Here is a 27762-nt window from a genome sequence, read left to right on the forward strand (position 1 = left end):
ATTTCTGAACAAAAGGTAAAAACTGTCTTTGGCATTACATCATGTTAATACTTTCTTAAGAGATTTCAGACTGAAGGATCACTTAGACTTTTTTAAAAATTTTACATCTTTTTGTTCATTTTTCTGTTAAATGAATGCAGAAAACTGTCGTACCACAGTGACACAGTATAAAGGAATAGAAGTCTCCAACCATGTGGTAGGGAGGAAAAAAATTATAAAAACAAAACAAAAGCTATTGCAATTACAAGAAAACATTATGAAAAGTTTATTTTCAACTCCTGCATTTTCATGTTTGGCTCTTATCTGATTCCTTCTGCTTAATTGTTATTTGGAACTGTGCCTTGGAAGACACTAATGCTGCCTCTCCTCTCAATTTGGAAAGTGTGGCAAAGCAGCTCTATTCAGCTTCAGAGCAGTGAACATAATTGGAGCCCTAGTTCGCAAGCATGAAAGGAGGTGCTGTGCCTTTGATTAGAACTACCATCTCTCTGTGGTGTTTATCTGAAGTGTTATTTCTGTCTTCAGTGTCCACAATGCCAAATTAACATTTTACAATGCTTTCCAATGAGCTCCCAGATCTTGGCTACCACTCAGCTCTCCCTGACGTGGAACCTGATGTCATGCTCTGCTCTTATTTAAAATGTGACCCAGGACATTTTAGGAAATGTAAAATGTTGAGATTTTTCTCTTTTACAAAATCTTTAAATCCCACAGATTAAGTCATACAGAACAATGAGCTAGAATGCATTGCAAAAGCAGAGAGGTAAGATGCTAGGAGCCTTGCTAGAATCAGGCAGACCCAGGACTAAGATTACACCACTTCTCACTGGGGAAAGAGACATTAAAAAGTTTCCAGTACATGTATGCAAGCCCATTCAGGAGAGGACTCCATACACATGCTCTAAGCAAAGCAAAGCTAGAATTCAGCAAAGAATGTTTACCAGTGGGGCCAAAAAAGAGTACTTGCTGCCATACTTTACTCAAAAGTTTACAGATTTTTCTGGCTTTCAAACATGTGCAGGGAAGATATTACAATATATAGCAACTAGTGTTCTGCATCTGGGTGCATTTCACACATCAGTGCCCAACACTGTTATTCTCACTTCTTTTTTTAATGGAATCAAGTGCCTTGTCTACTAAATAAGGGCTTTCTAATTTTATGTTATTTATTGCTTCAGAGGGGGAGGAGGAAGAATTTCCTAGCAGAGTAAAAATAAACTGGACATCATCAGCCAGAAAAAATACCAACACTAACTGGTAGAAAGTGTTTCGTTTAATATAAAACATAAATTATTTAGCACTGTAGATAATTACTGAAGTCATTAGTAAAAGTTTACAACATAATACTCAAGTAAAAAAATAGATCAATGACACAAGTGAATAAGGACTACAAGTAAAACAAATAGCACAGTTCAATATGAAATATTTCATCCAGACAAAAGAAAGTGTATTTGGCAAGACTGCTGCCAAAGCAGTCAGGAATTCTGACAGAACTGCAATGCATCTTTATTATGTGCAGAAAACCTCATTTGAAAAATATAACTGCCTGGAATTTTCAACACTTATTTACATTGGTAAGCAGGAGTAGTCCCACTGAAGAGTGTAGCTGCATAGGTAGCTACTCAACAGTTTGGTTTAGAGCTGCAAAATGCAGTCCAAGGGAGTATTTGATGTCAGGAAAATGCTTTTAAAAACCTTATGTTTTCAGGTACACTGTAATGTCAGTGTTCCTTTGGAATTTTACTGTTCTGAACAGTCCTTTATTTTACTTACAACACATTTTAAAGTGCTAATTTAATAACTTAGGTAGTGGTTGAGCTTGTTTTGCTCAAGATGACATTTCTTCACTTTGATTCTCTGCTCCCAATGGATTGATCTACACTTCATAGAAATGTCTAAGGTGCAATCAGACATTAAATTGATTAACATTTTATTTATAAGTAGGGTTCTCATGAAAAATGGAAATTCTACCAGTCTGGTGAGGAGTTGAACATTCAAGTTCTGTTGATTTCAAGGAACCCAGGGCAAAAGTCTGCCAAAACATGTTTACGCCATTAGTAAGTCACAGCTGGCGTCATCTTGCACATCTGAGTATTTTAATTTTGTTATTTCTTGTTAATCCTGGAAGTAAAATCATAGTTGCAACCTTCAACACGTACACTGAATATCACACCAGTATCTGGAATTAAATGATGACTATACCTCATAGCATTCAGGCTCAAAGGCCGTATTTATCTTTCCGCTTGTGCTTAAGTTTGAGCCTCTCACTGCCTTTTTCTTCTTCTTCAGTTCTACACCATGAGCTGTGGGTTCATTTTCAACACCATTAGCTGTAACTGATGATACAGGAGTATCAAGACCCATGAAGTTGTGCTGATTTTCTCTCTCATTCCTCTGTATCTTTTTCTTCTTTTTCTTTGCACCTCTAGAGGAAAGTGGTTATAAAAAGAGTAAAAGAAACACAAAGTTAGTCCAAATTTAGAGCTTTTTCCACACACAGCTGATGTGTTAGAGCAATTGTCTGCCTGTCCCCCTTGAATACAATACTGAAACAGCTACAGAAACTACCATTCCACAGCAGAACAAAGACAGAAAAACTATGAAGACAAAAGAGGAGACCACTCCACTAGTCTGCTTTTTAACATATCATAGCACTGCTTGTGATCTTAAAAATCAGCAGTCCTGATCAATAGTCAACAGATGCAATTAAAAAAATACAAGTTACCAGTCTCCTGTTCTCATAAAAGCTATTTCACTCTTTTTCTTTCCTAAGCTCAAATACCAAAATACTTGCAATTTAAGAGAGATTCCTGGGTTATTTATTCAACAAGAATAAGACAGGCAGGCAAAGTTTCCATTTTAATTTATCCGAGCTATGACAGATTTACAGAATCAGAAATCACTTTAACGTCCATTTATGCTTATCAGAGTTAATACAATGCCAAAAGCATCATTCAGGCTCCTGAATCTTCCCCAGTCAGTGCTTTTAACAAGGGAATTAGAGTGGTCTTGCAGATGATGCCAGGGATTACGGAGATGTTACACCACTTCTACCACAAATTCCCACTCCAGACAGAAGCAACTTTCTTTAACTATAAATATGTAAAACTTTATGTAACTATAAATATGTTCAAAATATGTATTGTGACTAGCACAAAGAGGTCTTGGTTTGTGATCTTGAGCGCTGCTGAAACACATAAGCAAGTGGATGATTCAAGACTAAAGAATGTAATGAGATGTGTGCAGTTTCTCCAAAAAGGGTCCTGGCAAGAGCATTACTGTTGGTGATACCGTCCTAATGTAATCATATTTTATAGATGAAAAAGTTTACACATCAGCCTTGCTAATGGACTGATAACTATATGGTTTGAATTTTTTTTAAGCTTAGTTGTGTATTCATGAATACACGAACTGCTGCACCTCTAACGCTGGAACATCCCAAGAAAAAGTTCTAGAGTTTAAGACCCTCTGCATTAGAATTCCTGGAACAATTTGAGAAGTACTGCTGCACGGGGAAACCGGGCTACTAGATCATATTTCATCAGTAATATAAGTACCAATCTACCAAACTGAGTGATCAGCTGGGTCTCACGCGTAATCACTTTTAAATTTATGCAGAGAGCACTACCTAGTGTAGCTCAACAAAACTGTACAATGGGAATATTTCTAAGGAAATGTCTGTACCGACAAATAGTATCTAATCATTAGTATTCGAAGGGTGAGGATGGTATGCAGATTTTCAGTATAAAGCTACTCACATTTTGATTAGTAGTTTTCATCTTTTGATTATTTGAGCATCAGATGTGATGCTCTCTCAAATGTTTGAGGTACCTAGATAAAAACCTTAGTTCACTTAGCATCTGTTATGTGAACATTTCTCTGTTTCTTCTAGAGTCTGCAGAAGATAGGTTAACTGCTTGGCTAAGATAAAAATCTACTAACAACTTGGATAAAATTTGTTTTCCTATTGCAAAACCATATTTTCCATCTAGAAATTCTGAAAGACAGACATGTCACAAGGGTTTGCCATTCACTTTCTTTTACAGCTGGTATTGTGGCCATAATGAATATTGTTCTAGCAGGCAAAACAGCAACCATTCTTTTGGAGGCTCAAAGAAAGGTATAGTGAGTTGTGCAGGTGCTAACAGTTTCATTTCTCCATAGTGAAAGTGCATACTTGGTAATCACATCTCACTTGATTCTTACAGAGTTTATTTACAGTGTAATTCCTACCATATACTAGCATGTGGCACAGATATTAAGTGTATTTTCACAGAAAACAGGAAGATAACAATGTTTTAGGTGGAGCAACTATTTAAATATAGATTGGACTGGATCTCAAGTCCTGTTGATACTGCTTTTAGATGCTAAAATAGAAAACTTTTCCAGTTAAGATCACAACACTTGCGTGCGTGTCAGTTTTTAAGGATATTTCAGGATGCATCAACTGCAGTGAACAAGAAAACTAGAGTTGTGTCACAGTCCCTGCAGGTCACGGTTTTAGGTACAAGTAAGTCAGAGTTTTCATGAGAAAGATGCAGCCATGTTTCTGAGATGTTTCATTTATTTATCTAATCTGTACTATAAAGGTAGCCTATGAATAGAAATATAGAACAGTCTTTCAAACTAGTGTAATCAGAAATGCCAGAAGATCCTTCTGTCTTCTGGCTCTCAAAATAAGGCAAAAACTTGTAGTCTCTTCCAAAAAAAACTTGGTATGTGCAGTCATTGCTGCAATTACAAAAACAAGCGCATCACATTTCATTATGTTCTAGTTCATGGAAAAGCTTGCAAAGTACATACTTTCAGATTCAAGTTTTAGATCAGGAAGAGCCATTACTCAGATTTGTATTCTGATCTTAAAACATGCAGTGCCACATCCACGTCAGACAAAACACAAGCACTAGGGAAAAATGCAGCAAAAACATAATAAAGGCTAGAATGTCCTGTACATGGAAGGAAAATAGAGCACTGTGTAGGACTGACATGTCTACCTTGCTCTCTTTCAAATTAGTTCTCCCTGACAAGGTACAGCATCGAATGCTACCTCATGGCATCTTTCACTCTCCCTCACTAATCATCAGGTATAAACAGCTCAGTACCCTGAAAGTTTGTGAGTGAGGCTCTGCAACACTGCTCTTTGCCCAGATAGGACAGCAACGACATGAGGCATGACTTCAGACTGGTATCTCCATGATGCTCCCGCTCCCTGTAGTTCAGGTGGAGGGAGCACATTCCAGTGACACAGGCATGTAGGTGTCTTCTCCCACCTTTCTCAAAAGTAACTGAAGCAGGTTTGAGTCTCTGCTTCTTCAGCATGACGCTTCAAAGTGACCTCTTCTCAGGACAGCCTTAGTTTTCATTAAAATGAGTATTTCAAACTCTTTAATTTGATTAAATAATTTGTGATTCCACATTTTAAATCTCTGGTCCCACATTCTTCAGTGGATGCCCTGAGTTCTACTAACAGAGTTGAGTCATACCAAATTTTTGATACTGGCTTCTAACAGACTGTATCAACCATTACAGTAACTGTGCTTTTAAGGCATTTCCTTCCTTAATGTACATCCTATCAGAATAATTATGGCCCAAATTCAATGTTGAATTCTGTCACGTGTAGTTATACAGCCCATTCCTCATTTTATCTGAGGGTTAAACTTTCCATTCACAATTTATTTTCAAATCTAGATACAGCTGGAGACAGAAAATTAAGACTTAAAGATAAGTTAAAATTAGGTATGTATCTGCATCTACACTGCATATGCACAGATTATTTATATGGGGAAGGGACCAGTCTGGAAAACGATCAGTGAAATAACTTTGCTTAGATGACAGATACCTGTAATGGCAAACACAGGAAGTATTTTCAGATGTATTTTTTGAAGTATAAATGGTTGCAATAGCTAAAGATATTGTGGAAGCTCTTGTTCAAAATGTTGAGATCTTATCTGCTTACAGCTTTCACACAACGAATACATACAATCTTTAAAAAATGCAAGTGTCACAATCAAAGATGCTAGCTTGCATCCTCTCAGTACATGACAACTTTTTGCAATTTACATTAACTAAGTTTTAGAAGGTGCAAAAACAGTTTGCAGTTTGTAGCAATAAAGCCTAATACATAGCTAAGGGATGCCAAGGGCAATCCCATATCCCCAAGTTTTGATTCTCATATTCATTATAGTCCACGTGTGTATGCATGTATGTGTACATACATACAAACTCATTTCCTTCATGTTTCAGCTGTGAAGTATTTTTAAAATGATTATCCTGAAGCTAACTTCTTGTTCTGCTTGCTAAAACAAAATAACCCTTCCCACATTTCTCACAGTTTTCTAACAGCAGTTGTAGAAATAACACTGCAAATTGTTTTAAGTATTTCTTGCTTACTGTGTTGCAGGTGAGCCTCTATCTGTGTCATGCTCTGAGCTAAAATTTAGGTCCCTTGACTTACTGATGACTGGTGACATCTGTAAAAGAAAAAAAAAAAAAAGCAGGAAGGTAAAAAGAAGACAGACAATGGGGCCAACACATGTACATAGAAAACCCACCAGCTTCCTGAATAAGGAGAGAATATACCTAGTTTGAAAAAGAATGTCTATCAGCCATAAAATGTTAACTCCTATGTGGTTAAAAGCAAGGAAACAGTACCATGCTTTAAAAAAAAAAAAAAATCTACTTGCAAATAAAATAAAAGACATTTTTCAGGTATGTGTAGAAACAAGGCTGTGAATCTGCTTGAAGTCAGTTTAAAATACATGGTCTGTAAAGAATTAAGTTATTTCTGCTACTATATGAGTAAAGACAGAATGCTAAAAAGCCATCTTATTGCATAGTTTTAACAGGAGAAACTTGTCTATTTTTTAAGCCTGCAAGCTTCAGTCAAAAGCAGTTCAAATCACTCCAGGTGACAAAAGTCAGCCTATTATAACATAATAATGTAGCACTGGTGGGGCTAGGAAGAAAAATCTTCTACTTCACATATAAAATCCTTGTTAATACAGTAATAAACTTGAGACTAAGTCAATGGTAAAAGTAAACACAAAAGGAAGAAATAAAATGCCACTGATCTGAAAATACAAATGAGTGCTGTAAAGGGAATAACTCAAAGTAATTAATACTTCCTTCAGCATTTATAATCTTGTGGTTCCTTGCCATATACAATCATGAATTCACTTCACTTGCAGTCAAAACAAAATCTTTTTCTGAAAGTCCCATGCGAATGATGTTGAATCAGGTTTTTTACTCTCCTTTTAGAGTAAATATTACAGAATCTCTACATTGTACTAATACTATAATCAAATATGGACCTTTCCAAAGAACAGTCTAGTAGAATTCCCTTAAGTGCCACTACAGAAGACTGACTTCTGTTATCAAAAATTGACCGTTTTTTAATACTTTCAGATACTAAAACACAGAAAATTATCCTCGTTTTACAGTTAGAAGATTAAAGTAGCCACTAAATTAAGCTGCCTAACTGAAGGTTCTAATGATCTGTTTTAAGAACAACTCATCACATAGGCTTTAATATATTCAAGCTCAGCATTTCAGTATGACTACCAAAGCACACAACTACAGACATCAGAGACATTCAAATAGCTGTGTTCACCTGACATGGCAACTAATGAGAATTCCTAGGGTCTGCAGGGACAGACTCCTAAATCTCCAGGTACTGTTTGAGTACAATAGCTTTCTTACCTCATTCCTACAAACTTTCAAACATGTGATGAGGCAGGAACTAGATAGCAGATTGATGCACTGCCACCACCTTCTCTTGGCTCTCTCACACACTTCTGTGACCCTCTTGGCCCTCTCCTTGAACTACTTTTCCTGTCCCAGTGACGTGAGTAAGCAGTAGCAGTACTGAAGGAACAGGTGAGGTCAGCAGCAGATGCACGAAGGCAGTGAAGGAGCTGGTGCAACAAGGGGATGAAGCACCAGGAGGAGCACAGCAAACGAATAAGTGGAGGCTCAGAAAATAGGCAGAAAGTATTTGGCTAAGGAGGTAGTGGTAACACTTAGACACTAAGAATTCATCAAGGACACTCTAACATAAGGAGCAGGCCACACAAGTCTAGAGTATGGAGGGGCTGAAGAGGCTGTTGATCTCTTCTTTCCCCATTTCTAAACCTCTCGACCACTTGTTATGCATAGGCAGATCTTGCAGGAAGCTCCAGAGCTCTGCACTATTGTCACTGTGTCCGTACTAAGATTGAGCAAACCTAGTGTTGTAATGGATATGGTGTTAGCTATTAAATTAATTCAGATTGAAGAGCTTAAATACTGTATTATTAGGGCTGTGTTTGCTTTAAAGAAAAAAGTTTCAGATAATTATGAATATCTGGAACTTTTCTGTTCACAAGAACAAATACTGAACAGAGAACAAAATAGGAGCTCCTTTGTACAGTGTACTAGTAATGGTGTTCAGTTTTGTTGTCACCCCTTGAAAGGTACAGCCCACCAGAAGGAAAGGAGAACATCAGTTCATATCAGCTGTGAAAGCTTAGCTTTTCTGTAGTTTCTTTTGCTTTGTTTACTATTATAAAAGTTGTAATAAAATATACACTTTCCTTTTCCAGAAGACTTGCTTGCTTTACAGCTCATTTTTTGATACTTAACAACATCTCAGTGTTGCCACACAAGAAACAACCAAGGCAAAACAATTAAATGCTAAATACACAAAGTATATCAGTTCCTGACTCCTGCTGTAGAATCCACAGCAGGAGGTCAAGCACTAAACCCTGTGCAACTTGTGGAAACAAATCAGACATATCAGAACACACTTCCTATCAAAACCTGAAGCAGAGGGCATACGTAAAGGAAATACTAGGGACAAAGTCTCATCCTGAGACTGCATCTTTGGTAGTGCTTTCCTCTAGGCTGTGCAGAGTTGTCTCTAAGACTGATGGTCTGCAGAAGTTCTCTGGTAGGTGGACAGAATGGTGCAGGCAATCTAGTTAGATGATTCAAGCCATGACAGTAAATGCACTTGCCCTACAGCCTACTCTGCATGAGAGAATTCTCCCATAGAAATTGTTTCTAGAGAACTTGATCTAATTAAAGATTCACTGGGTCACAGACAGCAAAACTGAACATATGCCTGTGTCTTTTCAGACTAGTCTTTAGGATGTTAAACTCAGTATTAAGTTTGGATTTTGCTTTCTATTACACAGTCCATGGATAAAAGATTTATAGCATCATACTTAATTCCCCAGAATCATGTTGATGGCTCCTGTCAAAACCATCTTAACAAGTCAAATTTGAGAGAAATGCTGTGACACCACACCACACCACACTGATTATTTTCTTTCCTGATATTCGGTACCCTTCCATACATTTCCCCATTAAATGAACAACTGACAGGGAGCTTTGCTAGTGGAATTACATATATTTCCTTTGCTATGACCTTCCTATTTAAAATGCAATGAATTTATACTTGCTTTTTTCCCTCTCTAGTGTTTTTAAAGAACAAACCTATCAGATTAACCATACTGTAACCTTTATGTCTAACTGCATTAACTTTGTATCTAGTAGAACCATAGCTCGGAATACAAGAGAGACATTGGCACGAATTTCTATCTTTCCCATAAAAACCAGCTAAACCACTGAAGTGTTTTGGACTAAGCCAACACTCACTAGTTTCTCCATCCATGAATGCTAGAGACACAGGCAGAAAGGACTTTGCCTTATCTAGTCTTTGAAACTGCAAAATCCTAGGCCTGTTCAGGGCTAGGAGAGACAAACTGGAAATCTGATGGGTGAGAACTGTAGTCATGGCTCAACATTCACAAATACTGCGTCTCAGAAATCAAGTCAAGTAGACAACTACTTGAGGGACAACAAACTGAAGGCAAAGAAGAGTGGAGGCAAGATACTTCAGAATGAAGCACTATGGTTTAGAACAGCTGCTTTCAGTCTTGAAGTCTTGGCCTCTGGGAATTTATCTGTGGTTACAGCTTTGCATGAAAATTTGCATAAAAATAGTTCAATCCTGTTCAGAAAGAGGCTATGAGGACCCAGGGAGAAAACCATGGGGAAGAGAGAAGTTAGTTTGCTCCTGACAGCTATCTTAATAGTATAAATGCCTCTCAATAGTATTTTTGGTTCTGCTTGACCAGTTCAGTGACTCAGCCTGATCCTTCCTATCTTTAAACAGACCAATCATTTACAGCAAATGACTATGGATGTCACTTCATTTTTTTCCCCAACAGATATTAATTTGCTTATAGACCAGATACCTTTTCTTTCAGTGACTCAAATAATACTATAGACACAGGTGTAAACATTTTTTGAGACAGAGCACATTAGGAACCACAGAGATGGTTCTGAAGTTGAAAAAGAAAGAGCTACCAACTTACAAATACAGTAGCACCACACATGCTTAAGAGAGAGTAATTAAATTTGAACAATACAAACTGCATTTTAAAGGGGAAACAGAACACCTAAAACCAGGAAACTACAGAACTAAAAAGCTAAGATATATTAACATCAGGTAACATTTAAGGAAAATAGTCTATTCCTTGTAGATGGCACCATAGTAACATTTCCTTCAGAAGGATTTCTTTGAGAATAAGCAAAATAATTAATATTTCAAAATTAGGACTTGCAAAGATGTATCTGTTTCATAATTCCTATTCAACAGTTTATGTGGAAGACCACACAGCAGCTTTACAGACTGATTCTGGAAAAGCATAGCTTCTGTCAGCCCAGATGTCAATGCCTTTAGAAAGACAGATGTGTAATCATACTAGGCATGAATGAAGCTCAGAATTATAAACTTCACTATAATACATTCTAATTCAATTGAATGTCATTTTTGGGTCTGCAACTGCTTTGAACCTTGAAAATAAACACACTTCATGACACGGTCAAAGTCTTTGGTTAGACTAGATGATCTTCAGAGTCTTTTCCAATCTAGATGATTCTGTGATTCAGCTCTATTCCCTGCAAGAGTTCCACTGTATTAATTATTTAGTGTTTCCCTCATCAGCATTATCACATCTTTCTAGTCCCTCCTCTTCCTAAAAGATAATCACTGAAGTATTCCCCAGTAACCTGAAGAAAGGCACTGTTAAAGGAGAAAATAGAAACAGCACAAACTATAAAATGAAAGTTTTTGATGAAACTAATCGAAGATTTTCTAAGTATTTTTGGAAACATTTTTGAGCATGTTTTCTATGCTTTTAAAATTTTTAGATTTAATAAATTTTGAGCCCAGAAAAACACCCAGTTCGAAAGAGCTCAAGCCCTGGGGAAAAGCATCAGTTGCTTGGCAGGTTCTTTTCAGACATGCTAGGCTAAGTATTCAGAAAGTCTGACAACAACCTACTGTAGGGGAAGAAGAATGAGAACATGAATTATTTATGTGAACAGTGATAATCCCAAACTTTGTTTAAATATACATGGCATCAAGTTTTGATGATCTCTGGATAGATTATCCAAATTGTGCAATAATAATGTAGTTCTTGAAGGCAACTCTTTTCTTTTCATGCTTCTGACCATTATTTTATACTTTACCATAATTTTCCAAAGATAAATATACTAGGAAGAATATTTTCTTACACTTTTAATGGAAATTTTAAATTACTGTTTTGTTCTAATCTGTTACTACTTCCAACTACTCTTGCATAATGTAGAATTGAGTATTTAACATTCAGAATCCAATTAGATGCATTTTATGTAGTGAGTGGTAGGTCATCTAAAATGATAAAACATATTCACAAGATTTTACAGACAGCAGAACATTTCTGGCCAAAAAGACACACTATTGACTTTGAAATAGCTTTGATTTGCCAGCATCTCGCAAAACCAAAATTCTGGTTTCTAATAGAACCCTATCTGAATTTCTGTCTCTTCTGCCTTTTAAGGAATGTGAAAACAGCATTTACTGGAGCAGACAGATGACAGGTCTATGCCTATTTCTTGGGATTTTTCATCAGTGCAGTGAGAACTTCACTCCATGAAATTTCTATTGGCAGTTTAGATGTATGTTGTAATTAAAGATGATTATGACCTAATTTTGTGGCTCAGGAGTTAAGTAACTCATAAGGCAGGAAAACAAGGTTTGCATAAATTTATTATGTTATGAATGCAAAGCTGATGGTAGCAAGCATTTTGAAAGCAGGTTCTTTGAACTACAGCTTTTTTTTATTATTTGCAAAGATTAATATTGGATTTTGAGTATTACACCCTCTTCTAATGTTAATGATTCCATTTTATTCACTCATCATAAAATTCTGATTATGAGCTAGATATGCATTTATAATATCTGCAGTTGGAATACTATTTTTAATTAGACTATCTGGTATTCTCAGTAATTAAAACCATAGTAGTATTCTGCATTTTACGTGCCCTATTTAGTCCCATATGGTAGCAAAATCTCATGAGTAAATGCTATGATGATTTTCACAGTAACTGTGTTTTGCAGTCTTAACAGAGTTAAATATTCAAGTATTCCTCAAAAAAATCAGAAAGAATAATAGATATAGCAGACCTGGATATAACCAAATATTTGGGAAAACATGCTTGTGGCCAAAAAACCAAACACAACCAAAAATTCAGTTATATTTTCCTGCTTGTGGTAACAACTTAAGCAATAACTTAATTATTTGATAAATATTTTTGGATTTTTTTTTTAAAAAAGCTTTATTTTTCTGCCAAAGCAAAAAACCCAAAGACCATATGGTATTACAAAATGATGATTTTTCTTATTTCCCATGTAAAAGAAATTGGCATTTCCTTACATCAGCTCTTATACTGAAAAAAAAGAAAGGAATAGGAAGAAAAGTTGCTGTGTCACTGCTGCAACACAGGAACTGCCATAACCGATCAGCCCCCTCAGTGGTCGTCTTAGCAGCTTTGTCTCAAAAGTATCTGGTATTGCCTAAAGCCAAAGTGATGTAGAACTTTCCTCCATTATGACAAACAGCTGAGTGACAATTTGTTTCTGCCATATAGCACTTTGCAGCTTTTGCAAAACCCTTATGCTTCAAGGCATCGCAAGTCTTACACAGAGATCTGATTCATCATTTGATTCAACTCACTATCTTCTTGGTGATTTATTCAATCCTTATGTAACTTGAAATTAAAAAAACACCAGCCAGATTTGTGTTTCCTAGTCATTCAGATGCTTCTGAAATCAACCATTACCTCAGCCTAAAATGTGTTATTAAAAAATGAATCCCTGAGAGTGTATATTTAATAATATCTTGTAGTAGCTAGGTTCACCAGGTTAACTAAGCATGGCATAAATAAAAATTTCCTTCTACCAATATTAGATGTGTTCCATTCCAGCTTAATGTTCCCTGATCTTGTTTAACAGCAGAAAGGGGAAAAAAAACAAAAGGAAAAAAAGAGTGTATCCAATTCACCTCTAGATCATGTACTATTTTATAGACTGTCTTCACTGCTCCTTCTTCGCTAGTTTAATCTCATAAGTATATCCGTTTACACCATTTTTTTCGAGGATTTGTAAACGTTTCATTACTTTTCTCTGGACTCTCTATGATTTTGTGGTGCCCTGAGATGTTGTACAAGATAAAAAGGTACATATTTGCTTGGTTTTGGATTGTTACTGTTAATGCCTCCTGAGCTTCTGTATGTACCATATAGACCAGTAAAATATTTCAACTAATTATTAAATATGCCATCTATTTAAGTCAAAATTCCAGTAGAATCAAAGAATATTTTAATGAACTATTACTAAAACTGAGTGTTACTAAAAAAGTGCTACTAGTAATACAACAATTATTGTTACAAAAATATGTCAACCATAGACACTTGAGAAAATATAAGCAATCAAAACTAATCAAACATTACTTCTCACAAAGCTGAATAATAAAAACTGGTTGTAAACGTTAGTAACAGTAGTTGTTGCACATAAAGTGTTTTGATCCAGTAAATAACAAGATTGCTACTAGATTAAAACAGAAAAAAATGTGGATAAAAATTATCAAGTCTTTAATGACAGTAAGGATCTCAGTACTTCTCCCTTTTCTAATCTCGGTATGTGTGAAATGGCAACATACTCTCTCTGGGATACCTTCCTTGCCCCCAGCAACATAGAAAACAGATTAAAAAAATGTTCGTGCTTTCCTGTAATGTTGTAATTTTTCCTGTATTTGTTGCAGTCTGACTTGACAGGAATATCTGGAAGTAATGCACCCTTGTCTGTCTTGGACAATGGTTTGGCTATGAATTTCTCAGCTACAAGAGGTAAAAGATACTTCAGATTAATTATTACTATTTGGTGTAGTGATTAATTCTGTTTTTCAAGTATAGCTAGAAACAAAACATGTAGTAATTCGATTTATAGCAGTTGACTTCAACAAGACAGCTGGCTTCCACAAGGCTGCCAAGTGAGTAATCTGTACTCAATAATTTATTAAATGCTACCTCCCTCTTATTCACTTACTAAAACCAAAAAGCTACACAAAAAAGGTTAATAGAAGTAGCTTTGAGTGTTTTAACCTTGAACATTGCAATATATATTATGAAGCAAAAATTGGGTAAGTCACTGGAAAGAGAGAAAAAATTGCAACTAAGCATACGTTTTGAGCTTTGCAAATCAGATGCAATATATTAGCTTCAATTTTAGAAAAGTACATGGAAAAGTCAAGTCATCTGAAAGAAATCTGAACAAAAGTCACTTTTAAAGTAGTTACATTAGCACCATTTGCCTAAATGAATAGCTGTGGATAGCACACTTAAGGATACAAAGATTCTGGAGTAAAAAAAAAATCTTGAATTCTAATAGTTATTGAACTTTATTTTGCTTACAAAGTATTCCATCTTTTAAGACAATAATGAGTTTTAGTTCACAGAAGGGGAACATGAGCTATGCAAAGTTTCTAATCTCTGTTTATCTGGAGAAGTGAGAGTCATTTGGCCTGCCTTGCACATAGCAGTATCTCTATAAAGATCTGAAAAAAAGAAAATAAACAACAAACCCCTATTTTTTTCCTTGACTAAACACTGTCTGCTGTTTCTTTGTTCTTCTGTACATACTGTATTCTGACTGCTAACTAAAAATCACAGAAACAGGAATGCTTCTGCGTACAATATAGTATGTGATATGTAAACAACAACATAATGCTATATGCAACTGCAACCCATCAAGTATACAACGGGAGTGGAGAGACAGTAGATACAGTCAAGACAAAAGCCTTTCTTTCCTTTGCTCTTCCAAACTACCAAGTCTCTATAGTCTACCTTCCTGAGCAACCTACAGGAATGGTGCAGTCATACATGTCAGAGAACCATCAGCGACTTCTAAACGGAAACATCCATTGATAAGTATCATGTCTAGATGCAGTGTATCTCCTGGTCTGGTAGTAATGCTTTATGATCACATTATATGTCTTTAATTAGTATATTATTACATGACTTTTTCCTAAGAGATCTGATAGATAAGGAAATTCCGTGGCAGAAAATTTGAAGAATCTGTGGGCAATGCATATTCCAAGAATGACAGTCAAGTGCCCAAAAGCATGTCAGGTTTTGACAAATCCATGTTGTTATTTCAACCATTATTTACATCAGGTAGCTGTGAGAGATACTTCTGTAAACCTTGGAGTCAATGGGGGATTTGCCACTTGTTACAATGGTGCAAAAGCAGGCAGAATATTTAATTGCCACATGATGGAACAGCTACTTCCACACAAGACAAATGTTAGACATCTGCTGAAAATCTACCTGCTTGCCTGGAATGAGGTTTACACATACATTTCTCCAAAAAGGATCGAAAATTAATAGTCTATCTGGCACACATAAGACACACTCTACCACTACTTACAGAATCCTTCCTTTCCAATTTATTACCTTATGTAGTGTTGGAGAAACTTCCCCTGCTTCTCTTGGTCCTTCAGGTAGGAGAGGAGCAAAATCCGGTACTAATCCTGAAGGTTGTTCTTCATATTCTTCTGAAAACAGGATTGATAATTCACCATTATAACAGCCATTGAAGAATTATGAAAGTATCTATTTTATGTGAAAATCATGACAATAAGATCTAGCCAAATAGAGGATGTGAACTGAAACCGGTGAAAAATGTTTGAAGTCAAACTTTGTATAAGAATTTATCAAAATTTGCCCATTAACTTTTATTTATATTAGTACACTTAAATTTAAATGTGATTTATATATAGGTAATTATATAAAATAAAAACAATAATTTACATGACTAAGAACAAAGCTCATACTGACAACAATGCAGCTGATACTTAACAAATATATCATATGCATTTCTTTTGATTCAGTAACAAAATGGTCAGCAACTGAAACAACAAATTATACACCAGGGTTTTTTGGACAGTTGGACAACTGCCTCAAAATTATTTATTTTTTTTTTTTAATAACAGGCCATCATTGAAGACCCTTCCTACAGACTGCTCTCTGGCTTATTTTGCAAGGAAGAAAGGAAGGAGAAAAAACACAGGATGTGCAAGGGGAGGAAAAAGGGGAAGGGCGGTAAGTTAAGCTAACTTTAATTACCATCATCAAGGTAGCAGTGTTATGTTCAAGTTTGGTGTTTTTTCTTTTTTTTTTAGAAAAGAGGCATAAATACTAGATTTTGCTTGAAAGACAGGGGGAGGAACTAGAAAATGGGAGAAAACATCTTGAGAAATGTTGTATTAAAAGATTTCTAAACACCAGTACAACTGATAGTTTCGGAAGGCAAATGAATTTCTTGTAGTGTGCAACCACACATTATGTCCATAAACTGAATACCAACAACTGTCAGGACACCGAGTATCTTTACATCAGTTGATTCAGTAGGATGCTTACTATATTATTTGTTTAGCTTCATTTAGGTTTGTCTCTATTAGTTTAATCAAAACTGTTTTAATGACAAGGACCTGGTAGCAAGTTCAATGTCCAGATATGAGATTCAACCATTACTGTTCTTCTAAAGCTTCATACTGAAATCCATTTATTTGGGAACTAAGCATTCTCCATGAGAATAGGGGGAAAATCCAGAGTTTTTACAAAAGTAACTGGTTAGATCTAACAGAGATTACCTAAGAAAAACCTAAAATGTCTGTGTAATGCTTCAATGTGCCCTAAAACATTGCCAAGGAAGGGCATGAACCAGGTGGTTATATGTAAGAAGAGACAAGGAATCACTCCAGTTGACTGATAATTAAGCCAGTGCTGTAATGTTTACCTAAGTGTCAGTACCTTCCTAAGTTAGATATGTCAACTTGCTAAGTGATTAGCTAACTTTACATAATTTCTGCATCACAGTAAGTCATAGTCATGCCATCTATGTGCTACATAAATTCATATCTTCAAAACAATAAGTAGTGCAGCATGTTAAAATCTTGGACCATCAGTTAAACCCACACCGGTATACCAGGAAGACTGTAGTAAACTTACTTTCACCAGCCACATAATTAGCTGGAAAATAGCCTTGCTGTCCATTTGCTAGGCTGCCAAACCACCAGTTATCATTATCTTTGTATAACACTTGGATAATGTCACTGCGATGGATGGTTAGCTCATCTGATCGATGCGCTGTGTAGTCATAAAGAGCCACTACCTAAAAGAGAGATAAGAGCACCACAGCTTTATCACAACCATGCCACAGAGAAAAAAGCGCAACATTCACTTCCTCTTGCAGAAAAGCAGCTGAAACCAAAGCTGCACTTTGGTAAAAGCTGAGGCTGTCTCAAGTTTTGCTAATGGGATCAGGGGTGGTGGGAAAGCAGCAGGAGAGGCAAGATAAAGGACTGTGGGATTGTAGAAATGGTTAAGAACATTCAATTCACTAAGATTAGCTTCAAAACAGCAGCTGTTAGTTTTATAAGCAATTTACTTGTGAAGCAAAAGGAAAAAAAAAACAACAAAAAACCCCCCACACTTCATACATTCACTTTCTTAGAATTGTTACACCACCTTCAGATCCCATTCTGTGTGTGCTCATGAAGCATATGTGTTCGAATAAATACTTCAACAGTATGGCAATTTTACTGAAGGAAAAATGTAGTACAAAAATATCATTGCAAAGTTTTGCTTTGATCACTCCACTTTTTTTTTTTTTTAGAAATAAGGATTTGCATATACAATTTTATAAATATCTGCCAAAAATACACTTATATTCCATTTCACATAATAAATCCATTTGCCAGTGAAATACAGTGCATCTGTACTTTTCTGGAAAAAAGTACTAATAGTGGTTAGCATCATGCATACTACATTGAATATATTACCAGAAGCCTGCTTTCTACCCTGAATATGAAAGAGTCAAGTATAATTTCTTATGTATTTCCTATGCCCTATGAAGAAAAATCTGTCCTGATGAATTCAGAGCAGGAAAGACTGAAAATAACTGAACTGAAAGAATAAAGGAATTGCTCACTTCCCTCATCATAAGTGAAGAACAAAATTGTGACCTATTTTACACAAAGAACACTGCTTCCCTACGTATAATCTTCACCTCAGATTCCTCTACAAAATTGTAAGTAGAAAGGCCAGAAACAGGGGTTGTTAGGAGTGATAGGAGGTTATAGGGGTTTGAAGGAGACAGCAAAGTTATTATGAAGATGGCGATTTGGAGAAAAAACTTGCTTTTTTTATTACTCATGCATGCATTTAAATCCTGACTGCTGAACTGTGCAGTGCTTTTCATATTTGTATTTCTATTTTGAGTAAGATGTCCTGCGAGTTATGTGTGTAAAAATATAGCCAATGTCACTTGTATTTTCGTAATTCCATGTCATCAATTAAACAGATTAAATTGGTTATGAATGGAAAAAGATGGAAATGATTCTACCATTGTAAACTCTATGTGCTAATGTGTGAGCTGGTCAGCATCAAAGAATTAGTATTAGCATAATTCTCAGTAGACATAAAATTTATCTAAATATGCATTCAGTAATCTCGAACTTAGATAAAGAAGCTAAACAGTGAAAAATCCTTCATCATAACTCTCCTCCCTGCATTAAGAAAGCTAATAGAGTAATTACAGGTGATGCTGACAATACAGAAATATGAACTATAGAATAGAATGAAACTAAAACACACTAATGAGCACCATAGAGAAACAGTACAGAACTGGAAGCTCACATGATCATGTCCAGTAGGGGATACTTCTAACAGTGCCCACTTCAGTTAAGTGGCAACCGTTTTTTCCTTACCAATGGTACTATGAAAATCATGAGGTCAATTAAGATTAAAAAAAAAAAAAAAAAAGAATTAATTACTTGGCAGCACAAAAACCAATAAAAGGCAGAGCAACAAATACTTCTTTTTGCAGCGTCTTTTGTAAGACAGTTCTGAGGTAAATATTTTGTATTTTGGAAAAAATTACAAAAATTCAGTAACATGGAAACACTGCCAATTGTTCAAACCAATCAAGCAAGTCCTACTGTCTGTCTCCCCAAAATAAAAAAATAATGTGTCCTGTAATACAACTGGTTCAGCACGCCTGACAATTTAAACAAATTGTAGAAATTGCCATCATATTCTCTGGAGACATATGATCAGAAAATGACCCTAAGGGAATACAGGAAATTCACCTCAGGATCAAAGATGAATGTAAACACTCGCTATTATGCCCAAAGCAATGGAATTTCTTCTAGTGCAACATTCAGACATGTGTTCTGTCTGGGTCCAAGTTCAAGCAAAAAATCTGTATTCATCAAAATTTTACAAAATTAGTTTTCAATAGTGGTAGAAAACCAGCAGTAACGTGGTTACGCTGATTATGAACGTGCTTGTAAGAATTACAAAATCTAGGGTAAAAATAAAATCCTTGGGAACATGCCAAAAAAAGAGAATGTGCTTTCAAAAGCATAGATACCATGTAACAGGTATAGAAGATACTGCAAAAAATTGCATAACACTTACTGTCTCTTGCCTGAGTGGACAACCGCTTCCTCCTCTCACCCCCAGTGCAGTCAGGCAGTCATCATTCTAGAAGAAGAAATTATTTTAAAACTTTACTATGAAGTATTTTGATGTACTAGAATTTTGAATATTTTCATGTCTAGATGTAAAACTAAGAATTATCTGCTAAAAACATTTTTTTTTTAAAAAGAAAAAGCAGAAGTGATGTTAAGCAACGCTGAGCAATATTAGCTATGTAGGTATTTAGGAAAAAAATATTAAGTTTGTCAAGTATGTACACTATACTAAAGATAACATGGGGGAAGACAGGATTGATGGCTCTGCAGTCTGAGCTTGTTTGCATTGCAAACACTACAGTAGATGTTTAAGAAGTTGTTGCAGTGAACTTCAACTCTGAAACAGTATGCAAGAGATGTCACTTTCGCATAATGGAGAATCTCAGGTTGGTCTTTGTAACCAGTACTTTCCATTTAATTTTAATTGTTCTATCTTCACCATTTACTCTTCTGACTTCCAATGAAGCGAATGGAATAGCAGGTATATAATGCAACAATTAAGATCTGTCTCTACCTACAAATTTGTTTTCTGTCAAAGAATAGAATTCTTCAGTTGAAAGATTTACAACAGAAAAAATATGAAAATTAGCAGAGGCACAACAAATTCGAACAAAGGAAGGGATGGAAGTCCTTTGCTGAGGCTTATTTTTTCAATGGCCTATTTTCACAAAGAAAACCAGTTTCCCCTAGATTTTGTGTGCTTCAAAGGATACAAACTACAATGCAGAATAGAAATATTACACAGCAATTAAAATACTTTAAAAGCAAATCAAATGTGAGTTTTGCAAAGTAAGCATTTCCACCCATAACAGATTGGTTCCACATTATAAACAACATTTAAATTTGAGAATTTCTATCCAACTTGCTTCAACCTTTTTCCTATTTTACAGCCCCTCCTTTAACTGTCTTTTGCATGAGCTTCTCTTGTTTTTCAAAAACACGCATCTAAAATATATTGCTGTCTTTATTTTCTGGGGGTTTTTTGGGCTTTTTATTTTATTTTATTAGGGTGATCCAGAGAACATCATTACTGCAATCCTCAGCAGACTAAATGGAGAGATTCTTGCCCTCCCCATATATGAAAGAAATCACTATCCTGAACACAGAGGTTCCATCCAGTGTCCAGACTGTTTCAGTATTGCCATGGGAGTCACAGACACACTTAGTACATACAGATGAACACAGTATAAAAGCGAACAGTTGCACTCAGTTCTTATCATCTACTGTGACATCTAAGCCTACCACCTAAAGAGTTCTGAATAATTATGTACATACGCGGGGGGGGGGGGGGAAGGGTAACTGCCTGATTTAGTAAACAAATTTTGAACAAAGACTGGTGGAGCTGCAGTTCAGAGTATGTGGCTTGTTCAGTGGTCTACTGTTAGTTAGCACTGCCTTACAGGTTACAGCTAATTCTCATTTTCCATTCTCAAGGTTAAGGGAACTGTGCAGGCAATGTGCTTAGCCTGTGGGATGGGAGTGCCTCCTGTTGCTCAAAAATGATTCATCAGAATTATTAGCAGTATTATTTAGGTATCTGGTTCAGGTACTCATATTGCCCCATTATTGTGTCTCAATCTGTCTCTCTTTTTAATAAAGTATTTATGTGCTCTCAAACACTCAGCGTAAGAGCAGCTTGAGGAGAGTGAGCTGTTTGGAAATAACAAGCTAAAATCCATGAGTCATCCTGAGACTATGTTGAATGTTCTCAGACACTGGTTAAACTTTTAAGGCAACAACAATCCAAAGAGCTTCCTCTTAAAGAGATACTCCAAGTATGTCATGGGCTGCACACACCTCCCTCCAGCGGGAAAAGGGAATGGCCACAGCTGCCTACCACAGATGTAGCTACTACAAGGCAGCAGAATTGCCTCTGGCATGCCATGCCATTTCTCAAACAGTGCCAACTACCATATATACTGCAAGTAACTCCCAGCAAAAACTAGTGGCCTTTCAGTTTAGAAACATAGTTTTTTTAATGTTGTGTCACAAGATTAAGCAACATTTTCAGGATTCCAAAAAAGCGACAGACATAAGTATAGGAATACATCGTTCTTAACACAGTATGAATGTCTCCTCTTTTTAATGCAAGATGGAAACTAGTTAATCCTTTTCTTGCACTGGAACAGATGTGGGGCTATAGTTATGTGCTGAGGAGTTGGTCTTTTTGGGAAGCAAACCATCTGTGAGAAACAGGAACAAAATGCTTGCTGAAAAAGCCCGCTGTGTCATACTGCTTTTGGTTGAACAAAGCTGTTAGGAGCTTTCAGCTTAAGGAACATCCTCAGAAGAAGATAAATAGATCCAGAGTTCTATCTGAATAGATTCAGAGTTCTAGACCATGGAATATCACACTAGCTATCCACAACTAACACACTTAGATAGCCTAGATATTTCTAACCCAAAAACAAGCAAAAAAATTTTTAAGACACTAATACAAAAGAGAGCATTACAGGTAAGAGTAAACTGATATATAAGTAACTGTATCAAGTGTCACCAATTCCTGATAATAGCACTAATTAAAATGTTTATGGCTTCTTTTTAATTGGGCAGTTTCAGTGATTGTGGTAATGGAGGTTTTGCTTTTTTTCATGCAGATATATAGCAAACAAAAGAATTTGAGCATTAGATAGCGTTCATTCCCCTAGAAGAAACAGTACTGGGTAAGAACAAGTGGTACGTTTTACTGCGTTTTCCATAAAAAATTCAGCATTTCATTTCTACTACTGAACAAACATATTTCAAATAACACAATATCAAAGTTTAAAGAAAAAAATGTGGAAAAATGTAAAGCCTACTGGTGGTTTCATATGCTTCTTCCTTACATGTAAATATATTCATTGTAACAGAATAAATATACAGATTAAGTCCCACTTCTAATTAGTCATTAACTCTTGATAGCTACACTTGGAAAATAAGTTTTTCTAAGATTAATCTTAGGCAGACACTACAAATACTGGAGTGAACCCCAACGTGTGTGCATACAGGGTCAAAGTCACCCCTCCTCCTTTCCCTGGTGAGTGACAGACTCAGAGACATGAAGAAGGACAAATACTTATTTCTCGGATGCTGCACAGTACCACTGCTTCTCTCCACTCCATCTCCCTGTGCCTGCATCTGCCAGAATGGAAGAGAAACTGGGAGTGTTACTTGTGCAAACACTCCAGTGAAGACACAGGGAATGAATGTTAAAGCTTCTCTTGTCTGTTCAGTAAATCTGTGCCTCAGTGTGTAATAGCCTATGTTCTCAGACTGTTACGTTTTGGGGGTTTTGTGTTTTTGTTTTGTGGTGTTTTTTTTTTTTTTTTTTTTTTAAAGCAGACAAAATAAATGAACTTACGGCGCTCAAAAAAACCCCACCACTGGCTTAAAAGTGAGACAGTATTTAAAACATTTAAAAATTTTACAGAATCAACCTGAGCTTTCCCTGTTGCTCCATTGTTTTAGTTTTTCCTTGTGAACCTGAGTGCTGGAAATTTATTTAATCATCTCCTTCCCTAAGAATGGCAAGCAATCACTTTACTCCAGTAACTGAATTTTTAAATGAAACATTAAATAAGCTGAGACTTAACATAAAATACTTGAATAATGTTAGCACTGTTGTATTCCTGTTCTTGTTCTCTGGTCCAACTAATCATCACTCCTAGCTCAGGACACCTAACTGTAGAATTTTAGTCCACAGGAAACAAAAGTACAAGGGCAGTATTAATAGCTAAATTAAAATTATTCTACAAGTATTAATTGATAAGAATAATGTACTCTTCTTTCATCTTAATTAATCTGTCTGTAGACACTGTGAAGATACTTCCTTAGGCTTCAGATGTCTACAATCCTTATTTGATTACAGTCCTTCAATATTTAATGAGCATGGGAATCTATAATCTGCCTAGAGGAAAAGAACCAAAACTGTGCCAGGCTGCACTTTATGAAAACCTGCAATGTACAAACAGAAAACAGAAATGCAAACACAGCTGCTGCAGTAAAGCCTTGAGGTATGAAAAAAAGAAAGAAAAGAAAAAAGGGAAAAAAGATCAATTCAGATGCATGTGAAATACTCCATCTCCTGAAATTATTCAAAATCTCTTCAACTATTTCGTCATTTGTAAATATGTTACTTTCCCCAATATACTGTTTACCTGCACTTATACATTATTGAATTTATAACAGAAAAAATAACAAAAACATTTAAAACCTTAATTTAACCATCTCAGAAAAAAATATTTTAAGTTAGCTGCTGTTTAGTAGATTCCAAAACAGTTGATCCTATAAATGTTTCAAGAGCTTGCTGTGATGGTGAACATTAAAATATTGATTGAAAAATTTACACTTTTTCTATATTGATGGCTAAAAAATTGAAAATGTGAAAACAAGAACTATTTAGTCACTAACAAAACATCAATGTAAAACTGTACTTTCAAAATTTCTTGGTGAATCCTATGTACCTTATGAGCCTTCCACAACTCCATTAACAGATTCTGTTAAATAAGGTAGGTCCAAAAAAACCCCAAAACAAGCCTAAAACAAAATCCCAAATCTAAACTGTAAACCACCTATAAATGATCTGAGTTAATTTATGTCCATTTCTAACACTTCTCTGAAAACTTACAATTAGTGTGCAATTAAGACAGAATATTAAAACATAGCACTTTATCCATGTGTGCAGAAGGATTAACATCTCCAGTACAACAGGCCCAACTCTCGAGAGCCACACGTATGTTCAGTATCCAGAAGCACCACTTGCTCTTCCATCACTAGTGTCTCCATATTTAATCCAGGTTTATCAAGCATATAGTTGGAATTAATTTACAGATTCTGCTGGATTTTTATTATGGTGATCAGGAAACCAGAAATATAATTATTAGAAGTTTCTAATCAATATTTAACAAATAAGCAATTAAATAAACAGAGGATAGCTGTAATTTCACTTGTTACAAAAAGGTGAAGCGTGAGTAAACAATGAAAACATGGTGCTGCAAATAGGATTCAATTTCAAGTTATTGTCCCAGCTTTCTCTCCCTACTTATCAATGCCTGTATTCTTAGTAATAATCAAAAACACAGGACTGTGATTTTAGCTTATTTATTTCTAAACAAGAGAAAGTAAATAATGGAAAAACATAAAGTTTTAATTTGCAGATATGTGATCTTGCTACCAGCTGGCTGCAGCAAAAGCTTATTTGTCCATGTAGACAATTTGCTTGCAGATACCGCTTTTGTGAATAAAGAAGGATAAAAAAACCCCTCTCCACAATGAGAACTTGTGAATAATGACATTTTATAGTCAAACATCAATTTAAAAAAATGCAAAGATAGAATTCCTTACCGTCTGTAGTCTACCCAATAGTGTTCGGCTAAGAGGATTTCCTACTGGGCTGAAACACCCTGTGAAAAGAAAAGACTGTGAATTTTCTGCTTGTTATCCTTTTCCATCGAATAAACCATTTTATTTTAAAATCATTATGTTAGCAGGATATATTTGACAAAATTCTAATGAAAAGCAGCAGCATCTTTCAGTCACAACTATGCATCCTTCAGTCAGGAACAGTTGGAGGGTTTATTTAACTAACAGACCTGACACAAGGTTAACTAATCCAATATTTCCATTCAAATGATTCGGAGAAATAGCTCAAGCTATGTCCACATGCCACCTCGTGCTCAAAGCTGACACTATTATCTAGGCTGTATTGCTTTTCTCTTCATTGAATTTCTGAGTAATGCATACAAAGTTTTCCAACAGAAATGATCACAAAAACTCTCAAAGGAATTACTTCCTTATTTTATCTGAAAGAATAACTATGCCTATTCAGTAGTTCCCTTTGATCATCTGAGTTCCTATCACAACACATCTTGCTGTTTATTTTATTCACTCTCTACATAGTGCATTTGAACAAGTACTTGTAAATTCTTTTCTTTTCAAACTATTATGTTAACTACTAAGCTCAGGAAAATCCTTTCATCATCTATGGATTTATCTTTTTGTTATTGGTCTCCTCAGCTGTATACTTAAGAAAACATCATAAAAAGAAAAGATACAAAAATCTGAAAGTTGAACACGACAGTGAAAAATGCTACCGCTTCACTAGAAAACGGTTTCTCAAGTATAGAGATGCCAGACAACACAGAGTTAAGCTCACTAGATTTTCTCTGTGAGACACTAGATTTGAAACAAGTTTTGTTTTCAAAGAGGAATAAGTTCTGAAAACTCATTTTCATTTGCCACTCCAAAAGCCTACTCTTTATTCAGATACTGAGCTCTTCAAGAGGACTTCTGAGATTCAGAATCCCATGTACTGGCACAGCTCCACAAGGAAGCTTGCACAACTCCACCTACAGTATACATTCTAAAGCCTAGTGGTTTTGACTTTCACAGGAGATTTACTCATAAATGTTTAATTATTAAGATATTTAGATATTTCTAAACATAATAAAGCTCATATAATCATAGTTAAACCATGCTCCTGCAGTTCTGCATGTGAATAATTTCGTCCTTGTGAGAAATCCTGAATAAGTGCAACAACTGATTCTTCAATTTTGTATATGAATTAAAAATTTTGTGATTTTAATTCCAAAAAAACTTGTATACGTTCTGAAATACTTCATTTTGAAAGGCTTACTTTGATTTTTATTACTTTTTTTCCCCATCTCTTTTCAGAAGAGGAAAGAGATAAAAACAGAAACAGTTTTCTCAATTCAGCCCATACTCAAAGACGGCAGACCTGAAGCTTACACCCTTTTTCAAATAAGCTATTTGAAATTGCTGTTTGCTTATTTGAAAAGCTCAGCACTAACACCAAAAGTCAGAGGGGATATTACTCCTGTGAATATTGTTATCTACATACTCATATAGTTACAAAAGCTGCTACTGAGATGATACTACATATGGATATACTATTACATGCAAGTCTCCTATCAATTCTTTTGAGTTAAAAAACCCAACAAACTCAAGACCAATAAAATGTCTGCATGATAAAAAAAAGTATTTTCTTCTTTAGACGTTTAAATATTCTACCACAGGATTTTGAATTTGAGCATTGTAGCACTGTACCAGTTCACACAAACCCATTCTAAGGTAAAAGCTATATAAAATATGTGATGAACAACTTCTGGTTTGGAAAAATCTTCAAACTTTAATTTAAAAACAAACAAAAAATATATAATCTGTATTTTTATCAGTAATATCACTGACTTTCTTGTTCTCCTAAGGAAAAGATTTATTAGCTCCAAGTAGTTCTGGACTGTATGTTTATGCATCTAAATACTCCTGTGCAGAGTCTGTATTTAGCTGCTTGTCAGGTGAAAACTTTATGGTTAGACAGATATCCCCAACTAAGACTCAAAGGGCAGTGCAGACCAGTTCTGCGGCAAGCATAGAAAAGAGAGAGATGTGTACCTCTAAGATATAAGGCATGCTGTACTGAATTCTAGCAGCTAGCACTGGTTTTGACTTAGTGTTTTCCATGACTAGAGCCTTCTTCCAAAACAAGCAGAAAAGTCTTATTATTTTGCTTGAGGTGTAAACACTAATTAGACCACAGCACATTTGGGTCCAAATAGTCTACACTCCACAGAGCCAATGCTATTTGTTCATGTTGATCATGCCTGAATCAGTCTTTAGAGTTATCCGTTAGTTATTTTCAGTTATCAAGCATCCTCTTTAGTAGCTTCTACATTCAGAACAGTCACATAAAAAAATCCCAAACGGTTCAAATCTTCCTTGTTCACAGAACAAGGTCCATTCAGCAAGCAATGGAATATCCATCCCTTCTTTCTCAAATAATGCAGTAGATTTTCAAAGCAATTTTACACAGCTATTGGCTTGACGTGGTTCCACGCTTGATGAAGCATGTAAATCACACTGA

General features: G+C 35.6%; 1 protein-coding gene across 3 annotated transcripts in view; it reads right to left on the minus strand.

Annotated features, from left to right (window-relative positions):
• Window positions 1–1255: 1255 nt before the first annotated feature.
• The window catches only part of AHI1 (Abelson helper integration site 1), a 96466-nt gene continuing 69959 nt past the window's right edge, over window positions 1256–27762 (minus strand). For 2 of the 3 annotated variants that reach the window (XM_074896372.1, XM_074896371.1), the window contains 6 exons: window positions 25227–25285; window positions 19849–19914; window positions 17377–17539; window positions 15820–15920; window positions 6391–6470; window positions 1256–2425 (listed from right to left, as the gene is read on the minus strand). In XM_074896372.1, coding sequence (XP_074752473.1) covers window positions 2197–2425; window positions 6391–6470; window positions 15820–15920; window positions 17377–17539; window positions 19849–19914; window positions 25227–25285 — 698 coding nt within the window. In that variant the 3' untranslated portion in view covers window positions 1256–2196. The remainder of the gene's footprint in view (window positions 2426–6390; window positions 6471–15819; window positions 15921–17376; window positions 17540–19848; window positions 19915–25226; window positions 25286–27762) is intronic. The other variant, XM_074896373.1, reaches the window with a different exon arrangement.

This window comes from Athene noctua, chromosome 1, assembly GCF_965140245.1.
Source record: "Athene noctua chromosome 1, bAthNoc1.hap1.1, whole genome shotgun sequence".
Lineage (NCBI taxonomy): Eukaryota > Metazoa > Chordata > Aves > Strigiformes > Strigidae > Athene > Athene noctua.